Source organism: Lentinus tigrinus (genome assembly GCF_003813185.1).
Source record: "Lentinus tigrinus ALCF2SS1-7 unplaced genomic scaffold L226scaffold_21, whole genome shotgun sequence".
NCBI lineage: Eukaryota > Fungi > Basidiomycota > Agaricomycetes > Polyporales > Polyporaceae > Lentinus > Lentinus tigrinus.
Window position 1 is genome coordinate 1 of NW_027137930.1, and position 26,431 is coordinate 26,431.

The 26,431-nt window shown below is 57.1% G+C and overlaps 6 protein-coding genes and 3 non-coding genes across 9 annotated transcripts; 6 read left to right on the forward strand and 3 right to left on the reverse strand.

Moving 5' to 3' along the window:
* Window positions 1–1,075: 1,075 nt before the first annotated feature.
* On the forward strand, window positions 1,076–1,489 carry L226DRAFT_524448 (uncharacterized protein; the record flags this gene model as incomplete). Its single annotated transcript, XM_067678891.1, has 1 exon — window positions 1,076–1,489. The coding sequence occupies one exon, from the start codon at window positions 1,076–1,078 to the stop codon at window positions 1,487–1,489; it is 414 nt and encodes a 137-aa protein (XP_067533242.1).
* A 3,050-nt stretch (window positions 1,490–4,539) lies between these two features.
* On the reverse strand, window positions 4,540–5,483 carry L226DRAFT_524449 (uncharacterized protein; the record flags this gene model as incomplete). Its single annotated transcript, XM_067678892.1, has 3 exons — window positions 4,540–5,103; window positions 5,149–5,375; window positions 5,438–5,483. The coding sequence occupies 3 exons, from the start codon at window positions 5,481–5,483 to the stop codon at window positions 4,540–4,542; spliced, it is 837 nt and encodes a 278-aa protein (XP_067533243.1).
* Window positions 5,484–5,661: 178 nt separating this feature from the next.
* L226DRAFT_143849 (uncharacterized protein) lies at window positions 5,662–7,079 on the forward strand. The gene is made up of 4 exons (XM_067672373.1): window positions 5,662–6,290; window positions 6,357–6,511; window positions 6,570–6,935; window positions 7,022–7,079. The coding sequence occupies exons 1-3, from the start codon at window positions 5,718–5,720 to the stop codon at window positions 6,868–6,870; spliced, it is 1,029 nt and encodes a 342-aa protein (XP_067533244.1). The 5' UTR covers window positions 5,662–5,717; the 3' UTR covers window positions 6,871–6,935; window positions 7,022–7,079.
* A 1,747-nt stretch (window positions 7,080–8,826) lies between these two features.
* Window positions 8,827–9,426, forward strand: L226DRAFT_143876 (uncharacterized protein). Its single transcript, XM_067672374.1, has one exon. It carries the CDS (start codon window positions 8,973–8,975, stop codon window positions 9,306–9,308), a length of 336 nt encoding a protein of 111 aa, XP_067533245.1. The 5' UTR covers window positions 8,827–8,972; the 3' UTR covers window positions 9,309–9,426.
* A 1,171-nt stretch (window positions 9,427–10,597) lies between these two features.
* L226DRAFT_t173 lies at window positions 10,598–10,670 on the forward strand. The gene has a single exon. It is a non-coding gene; the product is annotated as a tRNA-Thr (tRNA).
* A 2,671-nt stretch (window positions 10,671–13,341) lies between these two features.
* L226DRAFT_t179 lies at window positions 13,342–13,414 on the reverse strand. Its single transcript has one exon. It is a non-coding gene; the product is annotated as a tRNA-Thr (tRNA).
* A 1,397-nt stretch (window positions 13,415–14,811) lies between these two features.
* On the forward strand, window positions 14,812–21,099 carry L226DRAFT_143910 (uncharacterized protein). The gene is made up of 13 exons (XM_067672375.1): window positions 14,812–15,566; window positions 16,326–16,337; window positions 17,234–17,395; window positions 17,442–17,711; window positions 17,762–18,523; window positions 18,761–18,997; window positions 19,067–19,172; window positions 19,229–19,393; window positions 19,452–19,709; window positions 19,768–20,067; window positions 20,128–20,392; window positions 20,480–20,661; window positions 20,730–21,099. Exons 1-13 carry the CDS (start codon window positions 15,021–15,023, stop codon window positions 21,029–21,031), a joined length of 3,567 nt encoding a protein of 1,188 aa, XP_067533246.1. The 5' UTR covers window positions 14,812–15,020; the 3' UTR covers window positions 21,032–21,099.
* A 2,402-nt stretch (window positions 21,100–23,501) lies between these two features.
* On the reverse strand, window positions 23,502–24,481 carry L226DRAFT_143976 (uncharacterized protein). Its single transcript, XM_067672376.1, has one exon. The coding sequence runs from the start codon at window positions 24,350–24,352 to the stop codon at window positions 23,732–23,734; it is 621 nt and encodes a 206-aa protein (XP_067533247.1). The 5' UTR covers window positions 24,353–24,481; the 3' UTR covers window positions 23,502–23,731.
* Window positions 24,482–25,803: 1,322 nt separating this feature from the next.
* Window positions 25,804–25,891, forward strand: L226DRAFT_t174. Its single transcript has one exon. It is a non-coding gene; the product is annotated as a tRNA-Thr (tRNA).
* Window positions 25,892–26,431: the final 540 nt, after the last annotated feature.

Consider the following 26,431-nt stretch of genomic DNA (forward strand, 5'->3'; position numbering starts at 1 on the left):
TAGAAATCCCCCACGTTTTGCACAACAGAATTGACACTTTGTGGGCCATTGTATTACAAGCTTGGATACCACAGGTGGTCCGTCCTAGTGAGTGTGGACGGACGAATATAGAAACTGAGGAAAAACCACATACGTGCAACGAGCTCGGCATACTGACACGAAGGCTATAGATTATGACTGACGCATATCATCAACTTGTCAAGATCGCCTGCCGACTTCCAGGGGCGCTCACGTTGGGGTGGTTCAACCAGTGCTTGAAGACTCTGAAGGGTCATCCGCACATAGGACGACAATGTGCAGTGGTGGGAAGCCTGCGTTGATCGTAGGGGTAACGCTGGGTAGTGAGGTGCGTCTCTGGCAAATTCACCGCATTGTGTGACGTACTACTGTCTTGGCAACAGTTCAGCGTGGCGAGCCTGTGTGCAGGACGTGTTCGAACACTTTTGGCCGCATGTTCACGAACGTCTGGTAAGCGCAGTGGGGAATGACGAGTACAGTACTTCGAAGTGTATATGGACTGGAGTAATAGAGTTCACTATAGTAATACAGTTCTAATAAGCATGAAGGCGCGTCGGAGGCTGTCGTGGAAGGCAAAGTCCACATGTGCGCGTTGAACGTAGCTGGTGGCCGGACGGCTGGTCGGTGCGGTAGAACCGAAGGAGAGCAGGCGGAGCTGTGATCGAGCTCGCTGTCTGAAGCATGTGCAGATGAGGGCCGTCAAACAGAGGCAAGCGATATTGGATGCAGATGAGCGACAGGTTAGGTGACGGTGGAGGCCCGCGGAGCTCCAGGGCAATAGTTGTTTGAGAACATGAACGTGATGATGTATGACGGCGATGTCGGGCAAAGCATGCAACGGTACATTATATAGAAGGGAACAGTACTCTGTACAAGGGGTAGGTGCTATCGCTATGCCTACTACGGGAGATGGCAGTGGAGTTGCGGAGCTGAGTGAAGGGAAGGCTGGGGTTTAAAGTGAGGGGCGGAAGAGGTGTTGACAATATTGAAGGGCGGCGGTCCAGAGGCGGCAGCGTAGGAGCATGTCACGGGAACGGACATCGAAGTGGTGAGCGAGATGGGTGTTGAGAGTGGCGACTTGAGCGGGGGTGAGGGGACAACGGGGTGGATCACACGTGACTTCGTGAAGATGTTCAGGACGGGACGCAGGAGCAAATGGCTGGGTGCGCTGAGGCGCGGACGTGGGATTGTGTGCAGCATGGTGACGCATAAGGGCCTGGTTGTCCAATGTTTGCCAGTCGACACCATAGGCGGCAACGTCATCGACCGGTTCAGGTCAAATGTCCATCCCTCGCGGCCCATGTCGAATCATGCCAAACATAAAGAGCTCGCGTGGACTAGCGGCACGTTCACCTCGAATGTGCAGCGTATGTGCGTTCCAGCTCTCGGCCCACTCCTGAGTGTCTTCATTGATGGCATGGAGAAAGAGATGGTGCAAGAGCCAGAGGTGTTCAGCGCGGTCAGGATCTAGACCACAGTGTTGTTCGAGCTCAAGGAAGAACGTCCTCCACTTGGCTCCAAAGCCACTGGTGACGTCGAACCATAAGCGCTCTATACGCGTATTGTGTACACTTCTGGATAATCAATAAGCGAGCAAAGGAAGGAGAATTCCAGGATAACATACCTTCCCCATATGTACGACCCGCGATTGAGGCCTCTCCTAGCCTCCATCCATTCTGCGACACGGATGTTCTCGGTGCCGTGGTCACCGCGAACGCGACTAGGTACACCATGTCGGCGAACACTTTCTAAGAAGAGGCGGAGGACAGTGTCCGCACGGTTGTTAGTGTGCACCCGGATCCCAGTCACGAAGCGGGCATGGCCGTCGACAAAGCAATGTTTCACGAATTTCCAGCGTATCAGACCTGAGGAGGAGAAAGATTGATCAGCGGTTCTGTGTGAGGCTGTGGAATGCGAAGCATACCGTGTTGGCCGTCGTGATGGATGAGGGAATTGGGGCCAGGAACCTGATACTTCTTGCGGACGATGCGACACGTCCCGAAGACAGGAGGGGCGCCGTGGACACGGAGAAAGGACTCGCGGATGCGCGCATCCGGCACTCGGTGGCCCAGCGATACAAGATGGCCACGGATCATGCGTCTGCCGAAATGAGGAAAGACGGTGAGGATATGGGAGACAAGGGCGTCGAGCTGATGATCGGTCAAGGTAGAGACAGGGGCAGTGACAGTACGATGATGACGAGTGGTTGAGCCGTCCGGGTTGTGAACATTGACGAACACAGGAGGGCCAGGGGGGACCAAGCCGTGTTTGAGAGCCTGACGACGAACGTGTTGGGTTGAACAGTTGAGAAGCCGAGCAACAGCAGTGGGGCTGCGCATGTGGAGGGCATGCTGAAGAAAAGTACGGTCAATATGCTTGGCAGGGCGACCTCGCCGGCCAGTCTGGACTTCTTGGATGACCGGGAGAGAGACGGAGTTGGGAGGATCCACAGACTGGTGACAAGTGTGATCGAGGTCGGTGACCATGCGTGCAATGCTGTGGGAAAGGGTGTAGAAATCGGCCGAGGTGAAGCCCTGCCGATGCTGGATATACACAAAAACGATGAGACGTGTGGCCCCGGCAGGTATTATGAACGCAAGGATGTAAGAGGGTCTCATACCTGCTCGGCTGCGGCGCGAAGTGAGAGAGCCTGAGAGCGGATAGAGCGGAGGCGCGGAGCATCTCCAACTTGTGTACGGAGAGCGACATTGACCCTTTGGAGGAGTTCAGCATATGCGTTGCGAATGTTGTTGACAGGAGCGGGAGGATCCATGTGGAGTGCGTGTGGTAGAGAGATGGCCCAGGCCAGTGCATGCAGAGCGGGGAGTGTAGATGGTGGGTCAGAGGGCGGGGGACAACCGGGTGTCCGTGTTCGACCGGATTGGTGTGAACGGGCAAGGCCGGAACCCGGTCGTGGCAGAAATCGAGGGGATTAGAAGGAAGGAGATATAGGAGGGAGCATGTACAAGGTATTACCGATGACGACGGTGACATTGTTGAACAAATGCGGACAAACCTTGTGAAGAGATGACAAAGCTGATCATGCATGGAGTCGCACTTACGAGAGTTGTAGTTACGGAGACAACGTCGTATGGTCATCAGATCGGTCAATGTCGGGACAGATGGGGCAAACGGTAGCAAAATTGGATGACTTGGGACAAGAGAAAGGGCTGTGAAATACCGGCCGGACAGGTCATTTTGGTGACCAAACCTGACAGGCGTGTGCGATATTGAGCAAATTGGAACAACAGTGGACAGGACTCAACCGGACGGGTTCAATGTGGTATACGAGTGACAAGGTAAGGTTAGGAAGGGACAAGGCTGACAAGAACAGGCAAACCTTGACAGGCGCCGACAAAGTATGATAGGCGCCGACTAATTCACAATAATAGGGCATTAATGTCCAAAGAAACGCCTCATACACTACTGCATATGTACCGATTGTTCTCACGTCCGCCCGAGCGTATTCTGCACGTCTATCCATCTACCGCTGTTAATCAGGGGTATATTCAATCTAACCTCTTCTTCGCGGTATGACATTCCCACTGGTACTACAGGTCACCCTGCATTCTTCGACGAGCTCTTCTCACCTGTCGCCGTTTAGACAAATTTCCGACCCAACACGTTCTCGAGACGGCATAGCTCAACCTTTTCCTTGCGTTCAGCCGCTACTGCCGTCCGACTGGCCCACCAGGAGGCCATGCATTGCGCACGGTATCTACTCTACAGCATCCTACTCCCGCATTCCTTCAGCTACCCATCTCTAACCCTCAGCTCACCGCACCCACTACGTCCCCGTAATTTTCTCCACCGCATACCCGTAGCACTACAACCCTCACGATCCCGCCCATCCGCCCCCACGGAACAACAACACTCAACACGATCAGGTCTGTCTGTCATCGCCACCGGCAACTCACCGCACATTCTGGTCGCGTTCGAGATCCACATAATTCTCCAGGTCTCGTCAGCGTCGCGATCGACGAGCTCGAACGTGGTCGGCATATGCTGTTTGACAGGAGTATGTACAACAGTTCGTTGCGTTTACGCGGTTTCCGAAACGAGAACAGTGTATGTGACAAGAATACGAAGCGAAGATGGGGAATCCATAAACGAACAATGCAACCGAGACAGGAGCAATGAGGAGTGACATAGCAGGAGCGAGAGCGACAACGTCTGTGATTTGAATCAGTGTCCAGGTCCGGGCCAGCAGAACATGTGTGTGCGAATCGACATCAAGACACGCGCCAACAGATTTCGTGACCTGCGACGTGCCTTCTCCGGGCCAGCAGGAGCACTACGGAGGCGTTCTGGGGACACATAGTGAGCAGGTGCAGTATGAAAGAGTAGCACGATGAGCACGCACTTTCATGAGGATCATGGGCGCCGGGCGAAGGCGAGGACGGGTGGGAGGGCAGTACGTCGTCCAGAGATTGACGTCTGGACTCGGATTCAGAGAGGCGGGTGGCCGCTTCCTTTTGTGCATAACGTTCACGGGATCTCCGTATGATTCTGTATGCTATGTCAGGGAGATCGTGGGGATAAGTCGATAGATGGGGCGTACGCTGAAATCGTCTCCCGCTCCTTCATGAAGTCCTCAGGATTTGGGATCAACTTTTCGTCAAGATGCTCAGTAAGGTTGAACCACAGGTCGACGACCGGCCACGCATCCTCTTCCGGTGGTGAGTCGACGGAAGGCTCAGAAGGAGATGGCTCAGAGCGCCCATGTCTGCTTGACGCTATACGATCGCGATCCTGGTCAAAAGCGGCCTCAAGAGCCTCCAATGAGGACCACGGGAGGACTACTGCTTCACTGTGGTCGAACAGCTCGGGGCGAGTGCGGACATAGACCTTGGTAAAGTAACCAATCCAGTGATAACAGTTCGAGAACGGGAACTCCGGATCTGTATGAATAGGTTCGCGCCCGGATGGATGTGACGTGTTCGGGTATATGGGCACCACCATGTCGGAGGTGAAGCCAATACGGGGGTCTTCGGCCCGTAGGCAAGGAGCTATGGGCCGTAGGAGGTACTCGAAGTAGCGACTTTGTGGCCAAGGGAGGCTCAAGTACTGGTATACAGCAATTTTCTGTATCAGCGGGGTGCGTTGTAGTGAGAGAAGCATGCAACATACCATGTCCACGAAGACGAGATAGGTCTTGGGCGACATCGACCGCGCTTCTTCCATAGCCTCCGGATCGTCGAGAGCCCTCACTGTAGCCTCTGGATCCATTCGGATTGCGGCGTAGGTCCGTGAGTGCGGTGCGATGACCTTTCCGAGATCCTGCACCCTCTCCAGGGGAGGACAAGGATCATTGATCGAGGGAGGTTTCGCGGATGCCGTGGACTTTGAGGTATCATCTGCAAATGTATTCAGGTTTATAATTTATAGCGGAATGCGACGAGCAAAGCTGGGGCATTACCTAGCGTGTACTCTCCAGCGCCACCGTCCATGTCGGTGACCGTCATGATGGCTCCCAGAGAGTCCAGTTTGGCTTTGTTTGTCGCTAATGGTTGCGCGCTTCAGCTCAGCGCCTCGCTCGAGCCGCTCGCCGGGCCTGGACAGTAAGAGGATCCATGGATATCGATACGAGCTACACAATTGCCTGTGCGTTGTCTCTTGTCTCGTTGCCATGTCCGCTGAGGGAGCTCACCGCCAGCAGCCTCCCACGTTGTCGATCCCTGGCACTCGGAGTGAAACTCATGTCCCCGCTTGCGCTCGATGCGAGACCGCCCTCGATAACAGACATGACGGTCAAGAGTCCCGCTGACGATGAGGTGTATCAAGTAGGATATATCTTTGAGACCCTCGAGACGGTGGATGCTGTCGTAAAAGCGATCTTCCGGAGGGTCACCTGGGAGGTCCACCCTCAAAAGCCCACCCCGCAGCCTCCTCACCGCTATGTCGACACGCACAGCAACTCGTCCAGTCCATCTCTCAATGCACTCAGTAATCCTCGTCCCTGCGTGGTCATGCAGAGGGCATTGAAGAATGAGGCGGGGTCGCTACTCGTGATTTGCCTGATGGCGACGTTCTGGGGTACTGTCGACGTCGCATTACTACCTTCCGTCCTCTGTTTCTTCGTTGTAGCTGTCTGGCCCCATATTGCGATATCTAAAGGTCATATCCACTTCCACACCACCCCGGATTGGCCTGCAAATCGCAACACGTGGCTCATTGCGTATCGACACAACACCACGAGCTACCGGACAATCGCGAGGTGGTCCTATCACAAAGATACGCGCTACTCCTACATATACGATACACATACCTGCGTGAGTTGTCTAGTTGACGACCGCTCTATGGAATCGGGTTCTTAGAGCGCGATCAATTTTTCGTAGCCACCACGAAAGGCCGCCCACAGCCCTCGGACACCGTCAAGTCACAGTGAAGCATCTAGCATTTCCCTCACACCTGGACTCGCGAATCTTCGACGCCCCAGGAGAGCTCTTTTGGGAGTCAGCCAGACGTGCACTCTACGATGGATGCCTCGTCGGTGAGTCACCCCAGCGTGGTGGTATTGCCGCGACGAAGTTGACAACACTCTCTCACAGGCGACACACTTCAGCTGGGCCAACATGCATCCCCTGCAGTCGTCCCCGAAAGGGCATGCCGGCGCCCTGTACGGACACAGCTCTAGTGACATCGGGAGCGGAGGATCTAGTCTGCACACGTCTGCGAGCTCATCCGTCAACCACATGCCTCCTGCACCGTGCTCCCCATACTCGAACGTCTGGGGATCTCAGAGCCACCGTTCACGTTCACCAGGCTCCTCGAACAGCGCTAGTACTACTAGTCCTATCTCGGATGAGGACTTTCCCTCGCTCTCTCCGCATGGCTCAGGCTCTCGGATGAGCCACAGCCCTTTCCAGCCATCTCCACTCAGGAGCACATTTCCCAGCCAGTCTTCCTTGCCGCAGGTGCGTCCGAGTCTATGCTCACCGCTTCACCGTTCACCCTTTGTCCGACCAACACGACTCATGTCACTCCGCACTCCTCCACGTAGCTCCGCCCTCTCTCGCAAGCAGAGTCCCAGGATGGGGACGACGGCACCCTGCAGGAGACCGTAAGGGACCTACGCGAGCTCACCACGAGCGCACGACCCCCGCTCCCCGCGCCCTCGCCCGCAGACCTCGGGGTGAAGCCCGCCATATCGCGCCGCGGCCCGCAGCCTCCCACCAGAGGCTCATTCGCAGACGCGCTGAGCCGCGCTGCGTCCACTGTGTTCTCGGCCACGACGAGCCGGAACAACGTTGCTCAGTCGAACTCGACGCGGAGCCACTCGCGCACGGTACGTTCCTTCATCCCGTATGCGCCAGGACAGGGTCATGCTCATCACACCCCCGGCCACGGCCGGTCTTCCCGTGGGCTCTGAGCTCGAGTGCGAATGCATCAGGGACGGAACAGGATGGTCAGCGAGGACCATCCGCCAGCGAGCCGTCACTAGCTGAGGGCGCGAGAGGCACTGGGAGGGTACGTCCATATGAGTCTGAGGCTTCGCTTTGGGTAGCTCTAACCAGGCCTTGCAGGGTCGTTTCTTGAGATGGGCAGCACGCCGAATAAGAGATAGGGTGAAGCGAATCGTCCCCGGGTCCTCGTGAGCGCATCAGTAATTCTCGATTTATCTGAACGTCTGAAACGTGGGCGCTCACCCGCTCCTCCCTCTTGTCGTCTTCCCTCTCACCTCAGTTTTCGATATCTCATCATAAAATTCTAGCTATAGCTTTACTTGTATATGATCTAGTGCTGTTTCGAATCGCTTGTCTTTTCTGGCCTTCGATCACCGGTCTGAAGCGCAAACAGCCTGACACATTGCCAGCAGTCCGTTACAGCATGCCCTATCCGAAGCACGGGTAACCGACAATATCGAGAGGCTATACGGAGGTCGAGGGATGTGTTGTGGCAGATATTCCGAGGGGATGAAGTGCAATAGCTCAATCATTTCGAGGTACGTTCAGATGCTCTGAACATCGTGACGAGCCCCGTGAGCTCCGGTATGTGGCGCTACTAGACAGGCCGCATCTATCTGTGTGATACGATGGGAACAGAATGAGGAGGAGCGAGGGCGAGAGACAAGGGACAAAAGGAGCAAAAATGAGGGTAGCACGTCGAGTGCTCGTCGTCGCCGCGGTATACCACCCACGAGTCATTCATGCAGAATGCCGCACGCATTGTCAAGGTACTTGAGGCTCGTCAATGCGTCAACAGGCAGTGCGCACGCACGTCTCATGACATTGGATAGAACGGGTGCGCAGAGAATTCACCTCGCGCGGGACGTCGCACAACGCGACAACAGGCAGCTCATACGGCGACCGCACGATGCCACAACGCGCGTCCGAGAAGAGTGGGGTAACGAGACTTGATGAGAATGTGCATGCACGGGCTCAGGGTAGTTCGGGTTGCAAAAGGGGCGGTAGAGTGAGCCTCTCCGACCGTACGAACGTCCTACAGAGACTCGTCGAACGCGAACGGAAAACAGCCGCAGTCCGGACAGAAAATGAGTGGCGATCGCACCTCATGCTCGGGCACGGCGGGAAGTCGCGATTACGATGAAACAAAAACCATAGGCACTGATACTATTACATTATCTCATCGCGAACAGGTAAAGCAGAAGGAGAAGGACAGGCGAGGACCGCGGGAGGGGAGGAAACAGAGTGTAGGGCGTGTAGAACGGGATACTCACGTCGCGCGTACGAACATATCCCTCCGCTGCTCTACGGACGCCATCTTCTCGTCCCAGTGGCGCGGAAGGACTTCCACGGACGTCCACCAGCTAGCGGAGTCTTCGTCGTTCGCGTGCTTCGAGCTCCAGAGCCAGGAGATGTGGCGTGCGGAGCTGTGGTGACGCGAGGTGGACGAGGCGGCGGCTACGAAAGGGGAAGTCGGACGGACCAGGGCCGAGAGTGGTGGTAGAGGACGAGAGGGAGTGGGAGACGGAGGTAGAGACGACCCGAGTGATGACGGGAGACGTCACTAGCGGGAAGGACACAGTGAGTGCTCTAGGAAGGGAGGAATGCAGAGCGAGCAGAAGTAGGACAGGATGCGTCCTTCTGGCACGCGGACAGACTGGGCAAGCGGAGAGGAGTGACGCGGAGTGGGCGCTGAGCTTGAGGCGAGTGGGAAGACAGCGGCGGCGGCGGGGAGAGCGACTTTGGAGGAGGGAACGCCATCGCAGGCGAGCTCGCAGGAGAGAAAGTGGGAGAGTAATGAAGGAGAGACGCGAGAAAGGAGGGTTACATACGCGCGTCGTGACGAGGGAGTCCGCGGCATCGCCGATGGTGTGCGGAAGATAGCCCCTGCGTCTGCATGCCAGCTTCGGCGAGTTCTCCGTGTGCGAGAGTTCTGGTACGGCCAGCGTCCGGTGACGACGAGGCGAGATGTGTGCAGAAGAGAGAGAAGGCTAGTCGGAGAGAGGAGAGACGGACGAGAGCAGGCAGCTACGAGACTTCCCACGCCACAACGCCCCCGTCTAACCTCGCCTCTCTCGTCGTCCCTCCTTCTGCCTGCTGCACGAGGATCGCTCACGTCTATGCTGGCCTCTCTGTCTGTTCTCTGGGCCACCGCCTGGTCCTCGGTCTCCCGGTCCGTCTTCCGCACAACGCTTCCTCCTGCATCTAACACGTTGTCTGCTCCACTACGCTGCCCGTCCTCCTATGGTCATCACGCCGGCATCTGCTGCTCGTCCTGTCAGAAACCCTTTGTTTCTAGCTCCTGCATGTGTATCTATTGTTCTCACGTCCGCCCGAGCGTATGCTGTGGGTCTATCCATCTACCGCTGTCACTCATGGCTATATTCAATCTAACTTCTTATTCTCGGTGTCGACAGTCCCACTGGCACTACAGCTGGCACTGCGTTCTTCGACGGCCTCTTCTCCACGTCGCTGTTTAGACAAATTGCCGATTCATCACGTCCCCGATACGGTTGCATAGCTCAACGCTTTCCTTGCGTTCAGTTGCTGCTGCCGTCTGCGACTCATGATGCATGAGTACGGCACACATTGCGTAGCTTACTACTCCCACGTAACCATCTCTTACCCTCACCCAACCGTACCCACTATGTCCCGCATACCCATTGCGCTGCAACCCTCGCAGTCCCGCCCATCCGCCCCCACGGAATAACAACACTCAACACGATCAAGTCCGTCTGTCGTCGCCACCGGCAACTCACCGCGCATTCTGATTAAGTTCGAGATTCACATAACTCTCCAGATCTCGTCAGCGTCGCTATCGACGAACTCGAACATGGTCGACGTATGCCGCTCGACAAGAGTATGTACAACGACCCGTAAGCACTCTTCGGTCCTGCCTGCCCTAGATGTGCTTCCTCTCGTGGTTCATGTTCTAATCCGCGCTGCACGACGTCAAACTCTCTCCCTCAGACTCGGACATGCGCACGGTAACATTCAACTCAGTGTTCCATGATCTTCATCTTCATCCCCTCCCGCGTTATCCTACTAGCATATACCCTAAAGCCCCTCCGAGGTCTGTGCGTCCGATCCTCTGTCCCGGGGGGGGTACAGTGTCAGGAAGTGTGTGGAACCTCGCAAAACGCTATATATATGCATTATGGATATCCGTCAACTCCCGTTTAGCTCAGTTGGTAGAGCGCGTCACTAGTAATGACGAGGTCAGTCGTTCGAGTCGGCTAATGGGAATCTGCCGAAAGATTGCAAATTTTTTTCTACTTTGAAATTACATTCGCTTTCTTCGAGACAGGCGACGACCGTAGGTACCGTGCGGTCAGGGCGTTGACATCCCTCTCGACGATTTGGACGTCCACGTCAACTGCGGCACTGGTATATTCACCTTTCCGTTATGACCTGCCTCCGAGCTACTGACGCGCTTCAAGCCACCGCAGCACTACTGTAGCGTGCAGAGACTAATCAACATTCTGACGCTTCCGCTACAGCCATTGCCGCGATCGCATTTAAACTTTCCTTTTCCTATCTACAGGAAATGCCGATGCCGGCGCACTGCAAACTTTGCACCGGGTGCTCTCGGACACGGAGTTTGGTTATGAACTTGCTCGCGCGGTGAGTCCGCGGGCCGAATTGCGAGCTCATCACTCGCGTCTCGTCGCCCCTCCGCTGTCAGTTCCAATGTCCAATGACATGTACGGGTACTAGGAACTTGAAGCTTGAAGTTGCGTAGTCACGCGGACCTACGACGGTGCCGATGCCAGAGTCGCATGCTGCAGCAATCGCTCCATCGGGCTCGTCGGAACTTGGCCAAGCCACGACGCGCGACTGCACAGAGAGAAGGGGCCCACTCAAATATGCATGAGGCCGTCAAGAATTCCTGTCCTGGCTCGTTTCCTGCGAGTCGCGTGGACTCGACGCTCTCGGAAGAGTATGAGTGCGACAACGCGGTGGTTGCTCAACGAAGACAAACTCGAGGCGAGGCGCGAGTCTTCACTGGTCCTAGACCGTCTCCGTGTGCCAGCAGTGAGCCCTACGTCCGCGCAACTGGTTCAGTGTCGGAATCCGAGGAGGAAGAGAACGTCACCGGGTCCACCAATGTCTCTTCTGCTCTGTACACCAGCGGCATCCTCGTGCTCCGACTTGGGCACGAATCCCCGCTGCTCAGGAGGCCAACTCTCCGCGTGCAGATCTTGGACTCGAGGCAAGGTGTCGCGATCAAACTCAGTGGAGGGTTCTCGGAGCTCAGAGTTGCGCACAGGTTCTGAAACCTGAAGGAACAGCATACAGTATGCATATACTGTATGCAGCACCGTGAACAGCCGCCTGGAGGGCTTCAGGTAGTAGGCAGTCAGATGCATGTGTTCGTATGGCGTGCAACAGCGACGGGTAGCGGCCAGTGGGTGACATACGAGAACGAGAGTACTAGTACAGAGCGATCAGGGACGGTTAGTGCGAGGTCGTACCTCTGCGTGAACCTCAAGCAAAGTTCCGAGTCGTAGAAGGCAGCGCGATACATTCAGGGATGACGCGATGTGGACGTCCGGGGTCCAGGGAGCGCTAGTTGGAGTCGGATCCGGGATGCCGCGGTTGGAGGGAAGGAATTTCGCTCGACAGTCCGAGTCTCCAAAGTCAGTCAGTGCATATACCGACGAGCACCGCAGGTCGACTAGGGTATGGAGCGCCTCGGGGCCGTAGCATGCAAATCAAAGCAAAGTCGTGCATGGGGCGCTCTGCAGATAAACGTTCCAGCCGCGGGGCGAGTGTCCATGACGGAGAGCAAAGCGGGGAAGGCCTGAGGCCTGAAGGGTACCGGGACGTGCCAGTGGGGTGCTGCGCTGCAGCTCGACGTCATGGCTAGTATTGACGGTATCTACTCGCGCTCTCGAGTTGCGCTAGTAGGCACCGACAGCCTGCCTGCCCGAACGCGAGTCGTCGAAGACGAACCGTGCGCATGCGTGAGTTGAACACGTCTCCGGGCCTCGGACTCGGGTGTGAAAGTCGCACTCACCTGCGAGGAGCACTTTCGACGTTCGATTAGACATCTTTATAAACAAGTCGTCGAGGTCCGAGCGCGTGTAGTCGTTCACGGTAAAAGGCACAGGTGTAGTCTCGCGATACGTCGTCAGCGCGCGGGCCATCGGGATTCCTCAGGAACGTTGTCATTTTCTACGTCCTTCGTCTGGACCGGTGTGTGCAGCCTCGGTGTCGGTGTCGGTGTCGGCGAGTCCGCAGGTCGCAACTTAATGATGTTATGAACAAGTCGAAACTGAAGACAAGGAGAGGACGGACGAACAAAACTAGTCACTACTGACCAAGTGAGCTCGAGAGTCGGGAGACAGAAGTGCCCCACAGCAAAAAGCAAAGACACACCGGCAAACTCACAGCAGCACGAGTTACCAAAGTCTGCATCACACCAAGTGCCGAGTGCGATCCTGTCCATGCGCAAAAGACTCGGAGTTGCATGCGGCATTGCCGTCCGAGTCTGCCGCAAGGCGGGGGCCACCGTCCACGGTCGAGGGATGTCGGAGTTCACCTCCGCAGATGAGACTCGAGTACTGTAGTGACACCTGTGACGGCCAAGGTATGTGCTGTCCTGTCCGCACAGTACTTCTGCTGAAGATGAGGATACGTCAGAGGAGGGTTTGTGCATGGAAGGTCGACTTGATGGTAGAAGTCGTCCAAGTGCTGTCCAAGCGCCAATGGCCCGGGCACGGCCGGCGCTATACCATCATACCTAAGAATTCAGGCATGAGGCATGCGCACCGTCCGCAGTACGCATGGCAGAAGCACGCCAAAGTCGAAGGAGCGTCAGATCAAGAAGGGACCTCGGACAAACAAAAGGTCGAGAGGGCGAAAAACGTACTGTATAGGTGTACAAAAAATGACAGATATACATATACGGCACTTCCCATTAGCCGACTCGAACGACTGACCTCGTCATTACTAGTGACGCGCTCTACCAACTGAGCTAAACGGGAGATACCAGCGTTTCTAGAGTTTGCTACAAGTCCGCCATATGCCACGCGTTGATTGGGACGGACCACTGGCAGCAGCCATGATTCCGAGTCAACCTTGGACGCGCGGAACGAGACCGTCTAGAATAGACGTCCATGCGTGGAGGAGGAATCGAGTAACTTACGGAGGTCGGATTATTTTCGGTGAGCCGCGGGAGTAGAGCGTTCCTGGAACATTGCAAGTAGTAGAAGGTTCGAAGTGTCGGAGGATATGGCTACAGTGCTGCGTGAGTGGAAGAACGGGAAATTGAAAGTCGAGAGACGTTCTGACTCATGATAGGGGCGAACAGGAGCGTGGGGTGGTATCACGAGAAGTTGAAGGCTGAGCAATATGCGTAGCAGCCAGCGTGCGGTCTGCCGTTGGATAGTACAATGACCAGAAAAACACCGCTTACGAACTGTGGCATGTACCCCTATACAACCGAGACTTGGACTATCAGGACGACAAGATCCCCGAGCACCATGGGGATCCGAGTCGGGGTGGATCGTGATCGCGTTTAAGTTGCCGGCGGCCACTGTGCTAGAAAACATGGCGTGAGTGGTGACGTAGACGGGGACCGTTCGACGGCGGATGGACGGGAAGGTAAGGGGCTCGTGTTCGAGAGGATGACAGAGTTTGAATTCGCGATGAGGTTCTGAGAGAAATCGTCAGGGTCGAGGACGTAACAGAGGTGCAGTAGCGTGTAGTGGATGGCGTTATGTGGAGCAAAGCCGCAGGACGGTATCGTGTGTGGTGCATGGGCAGTAGCGACGGAAGGGAGCTGTCTCGGCACCGTACTATGCAGGTTGTCGGTCCCGGATACACTGGCAGCCAGACCGAGGAGCCGGGTGTGTTCGTCATGGGCCGGTTACTTGTTAGAACAGCGGAGAGTTAAAGGGGTTCTCGCAGAAGAGACAAATGAAGGCCGAACGAGATAAATTGAAGCACGGGTCGCGGAGGGGGGTTCATCGAAACGGGCATAGTGACAGTAGTACATGCGACGAATACACCTGCGGCATACATTCGGAGCGAAAGGGATATCCATACGCATGAGGCATCGAGAACGAAAGTATCAATTAAAAGGTCGATCAAGAGAAATAGGAGGCAGGGAGTGGGATGAATGCCGGAAAAGTTCTGTGGAAGACGGACCGGAAGACCGAGGGGCATGCATCTGCACAGAGCCAGCGCGGAATAGAGAGAGTAGCCAGACTAGAGGCAAGCGAGTATCTCGTGCAACGGGCTGGGCCCGGTGGTGGACGAGGAGAGAGGCGAGGATTAGCGCAGCACAGCTTGGAATGGCATGAAGCCGCCGGCGTCGTGGCGTGGGAACCTTGATGGCTCCTCCGAGTCTGGTCGGGCTCTGCTCTTCCAACTTGCCATTCCTCTTCTCTTCAGACAAACCCGCCAGGTCATCGAAGGACGCTGGCCGTACCAGAACACTTGGACAGGGTCATCTCGTCAAACGCTGCACGCAGACGCGGTGGATCTTCCTCTGGACGCCGTCCGCAACGACGCGCGTGTATATAACCCTCCCTTTTCGCCTCTCTCCTTCACTACTCTCCGCCTTTCTCTGCGACGAGCTCTCCTGCGATGGCGTCGCCCCCTTCGAAGACGCTCTCCCCGCCGCCACTCTCGTCCCACTCGTCTTCAGACTCTACCTCAAGCTCAGCGCCCACTCCGCGTCATCCTTCTCCGCTTGCCCAGTCTGTCCGCGTGCCCGAAGACGCGTCCTCTCCTACCTCTGTTCGCTCTGCGCCCCTCACTTCCCAGAGTACTCAGTCTGTTCGTTCCCGCGGCGGCTCCGTCTCGACCATCCGCCCGCCTACTTTCCCGCTCGTGACATCCCCCGTCATCACTCGTGTCGTTTCTACCCCCGTCTCCCACTCCCTCTCGTCCTCGACGACCACCCTCGGTCCTGGTCCGTCCGACTTCCGCTCTCGCAGTCGCCGCGCCTCGTCCACCTCGCGTCACCACAGCCCGGCCCGTGACATCTCTTGGCTGTGGAGATCGAAGCACGCCAATGACGACGACTCGGCCAGCTGGTGGACGTCCGTCGAGGTTATTCCCCGTCCATGGGATGAGAAGAAGAAGACTGTGCCTGTAGAGCAGACCGAGGGTTACGTTCGTACGCGCGACGTGAGTACTCCCTTCTGCATATCATTCACTCTGTTTCCTCTTCCCCCTTCGTCCCCGTCTATCCTTCGCACGCTGTCTTCTGACGGTGTGCATCCTTGAGACTTTCGGACTACCTTGCTAGGCGTGCTGGTCCCTTGCCTCCACGGCGCGAATGCCGCCCTTGGCGGCGACGGCGCTGCCGTCGCCGTAATTGGTAGAGCAACGGCTGTGTAGTCCAAGAGACTCACTCTTGTCATTCAGATGAGAGTGTAGTGAGACTGCATGCCCACTACACGTTGAGAGTTTGACGAGCTCCAAATGCCTTGACGATGGTGACGCGCAGTTCGATATATCCTCTCTTCTCTTTTCGTCTCCTCTGTCTTTCGTCCTCTCTTATTTCCGCCCACCGGGCATATATTTCCTCTTCTTGCGATGGGCGCATATTGCTATGTGGGGGCAAGCCGAGACCACCATCTCTCTTACTCCCATCCGCCGAACATCGTATTGCTACACGAGCTGTCTTCCTTTTTTTTTGCTTTATTGGTGCATTTTCTCGTCCTACTGCCCTCTGTCCTATGTTTGGGCTCCCCGGCTACCAGTCGCTCGTCTCGGGCTGCTGCGAGCGCGTGGATTAGTCCAGCGATGATGGCGGAGGGCCACGGCATGTCCGCCAAGTCGTGCCGTAGGCGATAGCAGATCACAACGGCATCCGTCCGGTCTGTGATGCACCCTTAGCTCTGCGTTCATGACTGTGATCGCGCCTAGTGACGTCAACTCCAGGCCACGGGAGGTGTACGTCCCTACTGGTCTGTTCGGGGGACTCGGGCACTTGGCTTGCGAGCCGCCCTCTGTGACGCCACGTTGCCTACTACGCCCGCCCGCTCATGACTCGGTTCCATTTAACCCTGGCGCGCAGTCCGTGGATGGCTCTTGTCGGCCATGTGCGGTTCTGCCCATGCACAGCGGCACAGTTAGCCTTCACTACGCGTCGTCCGAGGTCATCGGTGCTCGGTTGGCAATTGCTCTTGTTGAGATACCTTACGCTCACACGTACCTTCACCCGAGGCTGCTTCCCGCCGCGCGGGGTGAGACGAGTCTGGCGGACTTATTCCTTGCCTCGCCCGGCTTGTTGCACGCCAGTGTTCAGAGTGTGCGATACGCACGTCCGTCAACTCGGCCTCACAATTCCTCGTCTTCGGAAACCTGCCAGTTCAAGTCCTCGGACGTGTACTTGCCTACTTCCCTGTCCAGCTTGTGCGGACTATGGGCTGCGCACGTCGGGCTGTGTACTCGCCCGTGCCGGCGAGTTCGGCTGGCTTGGTAGACGTGCCCGCGCGAGCCTGGATAGGCACACCTACACTGGTCTACTCGCCGGCCGCTTCACGCCACGTCGCACGCGATGACCAAACATTGATGTTGTCCAGCCCTGAAACTTGTTCGCGACCGCGGTTGCGCGTCGAGAACTCAGCTTGAGGCTGCGGCAGGCGTATATCGCGGTATCCGTATTCGTCTGTTTTTGCGAATGCGGGCTAGCTTGCTAAGATGGTCATCCTCTGCCGGCGGCGTACAGCGGCACAGTTAGCCTTTTGTTGCTGTGCTGTGATGTCACCGGGCAGAGGGAAAGCGCTCGAATACTTGTTTCATTGATCGCTGCATCCTATGCAACATCGCTGACACGTCTTTGACAGCGCGTAGCGGAGGCCGCGGTGAACGTCCTTGGCACCGCGGGCGAGGTGGTCCACGAGCTCCTCGAAGTCAGCGTCGACGTACTCAAGTTCGCGCCCATAGTCGGTCTCGAGGAGGCTGCCCGGACGTTGCTCACCATCTGGGACGCCCTCCAGCTCGTAGACGTAAGTCTCACATGGCCGGCTCGCTCCACGTACTGACCCTTCCCAGATCAACCGCCTTGCATGCCTCCGGCTGACGGAACGGTGCGCCACCGTTCTCATCTCGATTCGCGAGGAGATCGCAGAGGCCGGGGACGATGTAGGCATCGAGCTGCAGCCACCGCTGACCCGACTCGTGGAGTCATACAAGGAAGTCCACCGGTTCCTCGTCAAGCAGAGCCACCGGCCGTTCATCAAGCGGTACCTGCAGCGAGATGAGATCCAGCGTGCACTCGCAGGGTGCCACAACAGCCTGACAGACGCGCTGGGCATGTTCAACGTACGTCACACATTCCTCGCGCGGGACTTGTGCTGACGTGGCCAAAACAGACGTCGATTCAGATCCGGATCCTGAAACAGGTGCTCGCGGCGGAGCGGCAGCGACAGCAGGATACACAGGCCATCCTGGACTCGATCTATCACCGTGCCCTCGAGCCACCCGCGGGTTCGCTGCTGCTCACGTCGGAGCCCACTCCCATGGACGGCCACGTCCTCGCACAACTACAGGCCGTCACGGCGAAGCAGAACGAGCGGGACGCCGTGTTCGACGCACAGGACCTCCGGCAGCTCATGCGCAGCGCTCTTCAAGCGAACAGCGACGCGGAGATGATCCGCATTCTCCAAGTCAGCCGGGACGAGATGCCGGAGGCGATCAAGACGCTGCAGCGGGCACTGGAGAGGGAGGTCGAACGGGAGAGCGTCGAGGACACGGTGGTCGTCAGCTCGGCGGAGGTGTCGCCCGTCGACGGGGGCGCCTCACAGGTGCTCAGGCGTATGAGCCTGACGCGGTCGGCGACGACGGTCAGCGAAGGGAGCAACACGACGTCGAGCTCAGCAACGGGCCGCTCGTCGCACGCCCCGCGGGACACGCTCGACCGGGAGTTCATCGAGACTGGGATCGACGCTTTGCGGCGGCTGAGCGGGGCGGAGGTGACGCTGCCCAGCTGGACGATCACCCGGTACGAGGTGAACCGGGACGAGAAGATTGGCCTGGGCGGCTTCTCGGACGTGTACAAGGGCACGTGGAGGGAGCGGGTGGTGGCGATCAAGGTGCTCGCGCCGACGACGCCGAGGGAGCTGTTCGTGCACGAGGTGAGTGTCCGTCCGGCTCGCAATGCGAGTTTATTTGCCTATCTATCTTCCGCCCGACTGTCGGTTCGTGATCTGCTGGCGATTGGGTTCGTTGGGAATCCAATCGGCTGGGATATCAGTCGATATCTGAATGCCGGGCCTAATCTACATGTGTGGCTATTCACTCTTGTTTCGCGTTGCATACTTGTGTCAGTTGTGGGCGACTGTGTACTGATTATCGCCCGATCCCCGATGCAGGTCTCGATCTGGAAGACGCTGCAGCACCCGAACGTCCTCGAGCTGCTCGGCGCGTCTTCCGCGTCGAGCGACCCGCCATGGTTCTTCGTGAGCCCGCACCTGAAGAATGGGAGCCTCGTCACGTACCTCAAGAGCCTCCCGTCGCTCGATAGCGTCGATCTGCTCAAGATGATCCACGAGATCGCCAAGGGGATGGCGTATCTGCACAGCAAGGGCGTTTTGCATGGTGATCTGAAGGTGCGTCATATTTATCTCGGCGAATTGTTGGGAGTATATTGAGTTTAATGTGATTCCGGGGCTTGATAGGCTGCGAACGTGCTCGTGAACGACAAGCATCACTGCGTCATCTCGGACTTTGGGCAGAGCGAGATGAAGTCGGAGGCGTATCGGATCAGTGGCATCCCGCTCCCTCGTACGTACTCGCATCACTATCGTTGAGGGACTTGCTTAGACTGACGGCGAATGCAGATGGTACGCTCCGCTGGCAGGCCCCGGAGCTCATGTCGGGCTTGAGCGGACTGACGCAGGAGGTGGACGTGTACGCGTTCGCGATAACCTGCGTCGAGCTCCTCACCAAGGGCGCCGTGCCGTGGCTCATGGCCGACGACGACGCCGTCCGGCACTTCGTCCTCCGTACGTTCTCCCGCACGCACGCACATTCCTCGGCGACTTACTGACAGCCCTTGATCAGGCGAGAACATGCGCCCCGAACCCCCACTGCAACGTGTGTGGTCTCAGCAGCTCTCGGAGATCCTGCACGCGTGTTGGCACCGCGATCCGAAGTTGCGGCCGTCGTTCAAGACGGTGGACGAGCGCGTGCAGCAGCTGCGTGCGCGGTACGGCGCGGATCTGAAGGAGTCGCCGCAGCCGCGGACGTCCGAGCTGGAGCAGCACATGAAGAAGCGCAAGAGCCCCGATATGCATCCTATCCCGCTGCCGCTCCTTCCTCGTGCGTATCCTCTTGATTTCGCTCGCATGCTGATGTTGACCTGTGGTTTCCTTGACAGCGGATACGACTGCGTCGTTCGTCGAGGCCGGGTCTGCCCCTTCTACCGATGTCTCGTTCATGACCGCGGCGGAGTCGTCCATGCACTCGCACCAAGGCGACCCCCACGAACACGACCCAGCGCAGGTCGATACGCGGTCGAGCAGCCGTGCATCGTCGTCGATACACGATAGCTACTCGGAGTACGTAGGCGTCGAGTTCCCGAGGCACGCCTCGCCTCCGCCGCCGGATGCGCAAGCACAGATGGCACGTGATGAGCGACGGTACAGACTGCTCCTCCAGCACGAGTTCCATCCGTCGTGTACGTCCTCCCCACTACTTATGTGGACAATTGGAATCGGGGGCTGACTACTTTCTACAGTGACGTTGCCGCTGTGGACGCCTTCGCAAGTCGTCTTGGGCGCAGTGGGCTACCACAGCAAGAGCGCGGGCGGCGAGTTCATCACGCTCTTCAACTCGTTCGAGCCCACCAAGTCTTCGAACGGGCGCGCGAGGGACATCCCGTCGCTGTACGGGTATGGGCTTGTCGAGCGCGAGAGCCAGCGGCAGGACAAGCGGAATGCAGCGCAGCGCGGGATGGACATCATCCAGTCGTGGCTCAGCTTGCGCAGCAACGCCAAGTATGCGTACGTACCACCCCCTCATCATGTCATCATGCTAGACTTGTGTTTGTGTGAGCGACTTGGTAGCTGACGGGGATGGTATGTGTGTAGACGGCGGTACTCGTCGCCGCTTCGTGCGGGCCACAAGGCGGCACACTTGATCACGGAGTCGACCAACTACCGGTATTTCGCGGACCTGTCGACGCCGAAGAAGTGGTTCAAGGCGAACGTCGATAGCATCCTCGCGATCTACGGCGCCGAGCACCGTATCTCCAAAGAGGAGCTTTACCTAGGTGCGTCCTCTCATCTTCGTCTTCTGCCCAGGCCGTATTCATTAACACGTCCGTTCTCCGCTCCCCAGTCATCGGCTCGCTCGAGGCGCAGGACTACGCACTCTTCGTCAGCCACGAGCACCCGGACGGCCAGGTGGACTTCAACGTCTTCTCGGCGACGCGCGTCGGGCAGCCGTGGGGCGAGTTCACGTTCTCGTTTGGGCGCGAGCTCTCTGCGTCGATGAGGGGCCCGACGTACGACGAAGGCCCGATTGCGGACCCGCAGTACGCGAGGAAGGTGTCGAGGTTTGGGAACAACGGCCGGTGGGAGAGCGTGCTCCTCGCGCGGCTGCGGTTCAAGCCCGACCAGGCGGATCCGACATCACAGTAGAGTTTGCACGAGCCCTCTTCGCGCGACACCTTCGTATCTGTTACGGCTCTCTTTCCCGGCACATCCTGCACGGTCACTACCGCAACCCATCTCTTCAGCAGCCAGCTCCATCGCAACATTCACCTGTACACTCACTCACTTGAGCCGAACTCGCATCACGACACCCATCCTCGCGTTCCGCTCCACACGCATACTGTCTCTGCCTCCGTTCCTCGCTTCGTTTCGCCTCGTACTTGTTACCTCTCTGTTGCATCCTGGACCTTGTCTCTGTCTTTGTCTCTGCACATCAATACCCGTCGCATAGGCGTGGCTCTTGCGTCCTAACACCAGCATCGTCTTGTCGTATACTCTCCTCCCTTGTCAGAATCACGTATATATCCCGCAAGGCTTCTTGGTACCCCCCGAACAACATACCACCTGTATACTAGAAACTACCACCGCATCACTGTTAGCTAGTCCTGTAGCTCCGACTCGGTCGGAATATGTGGATATGGACTTGAAGGAATTGTATTGTTATGTTAAACTCTTGACGTTGCGAGTTCCGCTCGCTGTGTCAGTTCGGAGAGGAGGACTGTAGAGCCCAGCCTGCAGCCCGATGTGTCTTGGCTTGTGTGTCGAAGGCGCCGCGCGATACACTGTTATGAATACGAAGTACCATTGCGCTCTATACTAGTATGATGGAGACTAGGTCTGAACAGAAACCCGGGAGCCTAGGTTAGGGGAAATGCTGCGCGGTGGCGGTCACGAAACGACTCATGAGCCGGGTCTAGAGCGACTCAGTGACGCCGCATGCATCGGCGTGTCCTTGCGCCGGTCATTCCGAGCTACGCTCCCCGATTGCGCTAGGATTTCTGGATCAGCAATGGAGTAGTGAGACAACGCGCCGGAGGTCCGAGAACTTACGACGACGCCATACCGTACTGCCCGGTCAATACGGTATGGTTGCTCCTATACCGAGTCTCTGGCGGGGCCGGATACCACGCCATCCAGCATGGGAACCTCCCCTCCAAGACCACGCTCTTTGTTTTCCAGGCCGTACAGAGGTGCTCAGGGTAAGCATGGAATGCACGTCTGTGCTGTCGACCACTTTGACACCATGATAGCCGGCGTGTCGCAACGTCTGCAGGGTCACGCTCGCGCCGCGGCCATGGCATTGCTGTGCCCATGGGTGCGCATCGATGAGGACCAGATTGGCAACGTTGAGCGGAGTGCTGAGGACCGTGAGCACACAGCGCGACCCGTGCGTCGCGATGGATAAGTCAAACAGGTCCACGTTGCCCGCGGTGACGACTCGCGCGCCCGCGCGGCCCCAGTCGTCCCAGGGCATAACGAGGGAGCGTCCGAGTTGCCCCCATGCGGTCTTCCTTCGTTCAGGCCACGGATCGTCGCAAGGGAGATGAGGAAACCAGACCGCTTTTATGCAAGCTCGTCCATCCGCAGTTGATCTCAAAATGGTCCATGCATACGGCGAGCACCGAGTGGGATGGATCTGGGCGGAATAACGGGGGGTCGTCCTTGTAACGCCGCGAGGGATGTGTAGGACGCTCTTGAATAGTCCGGCACGCTGCACTGCAGGCTCGAAGGCGGGAAAGCAGAGGTGTAGGAGTTGCGCTTGGGACTTCTATACCTCTGCTTTCCCGCTGCGATCAGGGTCGAAAGCAAACACGTGGATGCCGCGGTGCTGTGTGATGAGGATATGCTGGCGATCGATGAGGTGGTAGGAAGATATCTGGCGACTTTGATACCGTTGTCCAAAGGCCATAAGTGAGACAGATAGAGGGAGAGCAGCGGCGACAGGACGAACCCGTACGACAGCACCAGTCTTCCAGTTTGTTACTTGAACTTCCATCGTCGGTTGCCGCAAGTCGGAATGCTCTTCGTCCGATACAGGAAGATGTCCCCATGCCACCAGATCAGAGAAGATGTCGAGACGATGATGGCATAGCTCTGCTAGGTGGTACGTGGTGCCCGAAGGATGGACGAAGCGGCGACTGGGTGTGGGTAACAATCACTAGAAATCGAGACGAAGTGGTGGAGGTATCTGATGATGCTCGTTGTGTAAGCTGTCAGTGCGACATAGGAGGACGAACGTACTCAGTCTGGTCATCGCTTAGTCGCGTTATGACCAGCAAGTCCTCCCAGAGATCCACGGTGGGCGATAGAGCGGGAGAACGAAAGAATCGGAATCCTTGACGGCGTATGCGAAGGCGCCGTTTGAGTGTCCTAGATAGCATGATCCTTGCTGAGGAATTTGGAATGCTAGAGGGGATTTCTTGCTCCTCTTCCAACCGCGTTGGTAGCGCACGACGGGGCGTAACGGTCTCGCAGAGAGACTCCTCAAGGGGAGCCGTCATCGGTCATCGCGGAAACACCTAGACTATATGCATACTGGACAGCCATGCTTTCGAAAGCGAGCGACATGTCTGCGAGGCTCAACGTTCAGTTTCAGCAGTCGCAGGATAGGGTCATAGGTGTTGGATTTTGTGAGCGAGCGAGCGAGCGCTTGCTCGCAGCGTAGCGCGCCCGACGATTTTCGTGTGCGGATGGGCGCCTTATGCCCCATCCGTTTGCCTCTGTACCACGACGCTACCGTACAGGACAAGCGGAAATCTATCTACTTGCTTCACTCTGACGACGCTCGACGGTTTGCTCCAACACAAACGGATCCTAGCCAGTCTAGCCGGCTAGTAAAATATAGGGCTACGAGGTCGAGCTCTCGCCGCTGAGCTGCCTCACGTCGTCACGAGGAATGAAGCCGCCGTCGTCGCTGGCCCTCGTCGATCCCCAAAGCCGCCTGGCGAGGCGCAGAAGAAGAACCCGAAGAACCTGAAGAAGAATCTGCTGCAGTCGCCGCAGTAGTCGAAGAACCGAGGAGATCCAGTCGAGCCGCTGCAGACGCCGCATGCTGATTGGAGGGACTCTTGATGATGAGTACCCCCCGTTTCTGTCGTTTCCCTGACGAACCCGCCGAATGTCGACTGTCGTGGACGTCGATATGTTGATGAAGAACCTGAAGATGCCGCTGAGCCTCTGCCGATGCATGCTCAATGGAAGGTGTGGCTCTTGACGATGAGTGCACCCTTCCTGTCGCCCTGCCCTTGCAGAACACCACGTGCCGATGATGCCGGACGTTGGTATGCCGATGAAGACCCCGCCGGGACGAGTTCCCTTGCCCTCCTGTGTCGATGATGACGCATGGAGCCTTGCCGCCACAGACCCCCCCTTTCCCCGTGTCATAACGATGCTGGGGATGCCGCCGCACCACCACCTTTCCCCGCTGGTCACCGTCTCAAAGCGCACGTAGCTGGAGTGCTCGCACATGAGCGTTTGCGCAGATTATTGGTCGCTGAACATGGGTGAGCGCAGGAGTGCCGAAGAAGACCTTGGAGTTGCCGACTGAGTTGCGGAGATGGTTGTTCAGGGAGATTTGTTTTCACATTGTGGGGGTGCGCAGACGTTTTTTCTTATTCATTCTGAGCTGCTCGCAAGCTGCACGCTCGTGGGGGTGTGTTGGATTTTGTGAGCGAGCGAGCGAGCGCTTGCTCGCAGCGTAGCGCGCCCGACGATTTTCGTGTGCGGATGGGCGCCTTATGCCCCATCCGTTTGCCTCTGTACCACGACGCTACCGTACAGGACAAGCGGAAATCTATCTACTTGCTTCACTCTGACGACGCTCGACGGTTTGCTCCAACAATAGGGAGAGCTCACGAGTCTGCATGCGGACAGGGAAGTGGGGTCGAGATGGCATAGAATCTCGACTTGAACCTCTGCCGGTAGGTCGAGGAAGCTGGTGCGCCCGGCGTTATGTGTCCATATCCGGGAGACTAGGACACCTATGAGTGTGGATGGTGGTCGGAGTTAGGGAGGAGGAGGATGTGCGAGATATGCTTGTGGTCGCAAGTGGGGAAGTGGGAGAGAGTATGCGATGGGGTTGGCTGGTCAGCAGCCTCTGTAATTATGTACCCCGTAGGTTGCGCAAGCTGGGTGGGTGAGTGCCACGGAAGGTTAGAGTCCGGGACACAACTGGAGTTGTGAGCGGTCACACCTTTCGTAGCGTTGACGGACACGGCTCGGAGCTGCCGTCGGATGAAGCAGCCATAGGCCAGATTGCCAGGGCCGCATTTGCAACCGGCCTGTCGAGCGATTGCAATTGCGATCTGGACTAAGAAAGCTTAGTCCGTGCATGAATAGGTGGCGGCATGACTTTAATTCGAATCGTTCGTTTCCTGTGCAATGCGATTGCTGTCGAGGGTACGGCCGGCGGGGAGTTTGTATCGTGACAGGACCATCATGTTTCCGACTGTAACGGGGTGACCGTATGATCGTCTTGAACGACATACATGATCCTCGGGAGTCCGCTGATCACAAGCTGAGCATGTCTGTCTTTGCTCAGCTCGGATAGCTCGAGTAGCTCACAGGGTCAATGCGACGCCTCGAAGAGAGATCTTAGAAGGTAATCCGTCTTCTCCTTCATGTCAAAGCTTACCCGTTCTTCCCCGGGGATGCAGACGATGCTGTTGAGATATGTGAGACGCAGCGCCGCGCCGCCTCGTCGAGCCGATGTCATGCAGAGAGGAGCGACAGTACGTCCGTGTCCGCGTCCGTTTCGAGATAGAGCGTGAAAATGATGCGCTGGAGCTGTGGTGGGACGTGGACAAGACACTTGAAGGTCGATTTGATGACGTTGGCAACAGACCTTGGCCGAACTTGAGGCCTTCAGGTCCCGTCGGTGGCGCCTAGACCTCAATTAAACAAGCGGTGATCTCTACACTTCCCGTTTAGCTCAGTTGGTAGAGCGCGTCACTAGTACTTCCGGAATTCCCTATGACGAGGTCAGTCGTTCGAGTCGGCTAATGGGAACATGCTCTTCATCTTTAAGAGGTTTCCTTTTGGAACCTGGACTCACCGCTATGAGAACACGTCTCTCGATGCTACGTTGAGTGAGGGCGGTCCGTTTGCTGCCGCCGTCGCACATACTAACCAGGGATCATACTGACAGATCTCCGCCGGACGCGTCGTCCACAAGTCAGCAATTCGTCGCTCGTGCCAATTACCAAGTGGACTCACCGCACCGACTCTCCTGTCAACGCCGCGACCGGAAACATATAATTGATTCGACCGTGTCGGTCTTTTGCTTTTTTTCCGGAAATCATTCTAGCTATTGCTATGAAAAAAATTGTTCACTTTGTACTGTGCCTTTGTACCGTGCGTACTGAGAGTAAATTGATGCAGGCAATGTTAACGGTTTAAGGGTTGACGTGACTTGGCATTCAATCTCCACCATCTCAACCTGGGACCTTGACCCCCTCCTCCAGCTGATTCCCATCCGCAAAACAACTTATCTGGGGCCATCTATGACACCGGATGCATTGACTGACGGGCAAGTTCGATGCATAACAG

Bases quoted from the DNA above. Each gene is read 5' to 3' on its own strand.
- L226DRAFT_143876 (XM_067672374.1), top strand. From the start codon at position 8,973: ATGACGGGAGACGTCACTAGCGGGAAGGACACAGTGAGTGCTCTAGGA.
- L226DRAFT_143976 (XM_067672376.1), bottom strand. From the start codon at position 24,352: ATGTGCGAGCACTCCAGCTACGTGCGCTTTGAGACGGTGACCAGCGGG.
- L226DRAFT_143910 (XM_067672375.1), top strand. From the start codon at position 15,021: ATGGCGTCGCCCCCTTCGAAGACGCTCTCCCCGCCGCCACTCTCGTCC. The intron at 17,712-17,761 runs GTACGTCACACA...TGGCCAAAACAG, and splicing joins ACGCGCTGGGCATGTTCAAC to ACGTCGATTCAGATCCGGAT. The intron at 18,524-18,760 runs GTGAGTGTCCGT...TCCCCGATGCAG, and splicing joins GGGAGCTGTTCGTGCACGAG to GTCTCGATCTGGAAGACGCT.
- L226DRAFT_143849 (XM_067672373.1), top strand. From the start codon at position 5,718: ATGTCCCCGCTTGCGCTCGATGCGAGACCGCCCTCGATAACAGACATG. The intron at 6,291-6,356 runs GTGAGTTGTCTA...AATTTTTCGTAG, and splicing joins TATACGATACACATACCTGC to CCACCACGAAAGGCCGCCCA. The intron at 6,512-6,569 runs GTGAGTCACCCC...ACTCTCTCACAG, and splicing joins CTACGATGGATGCCTCGTCG to GCGACACACTTCAGCTGGGC.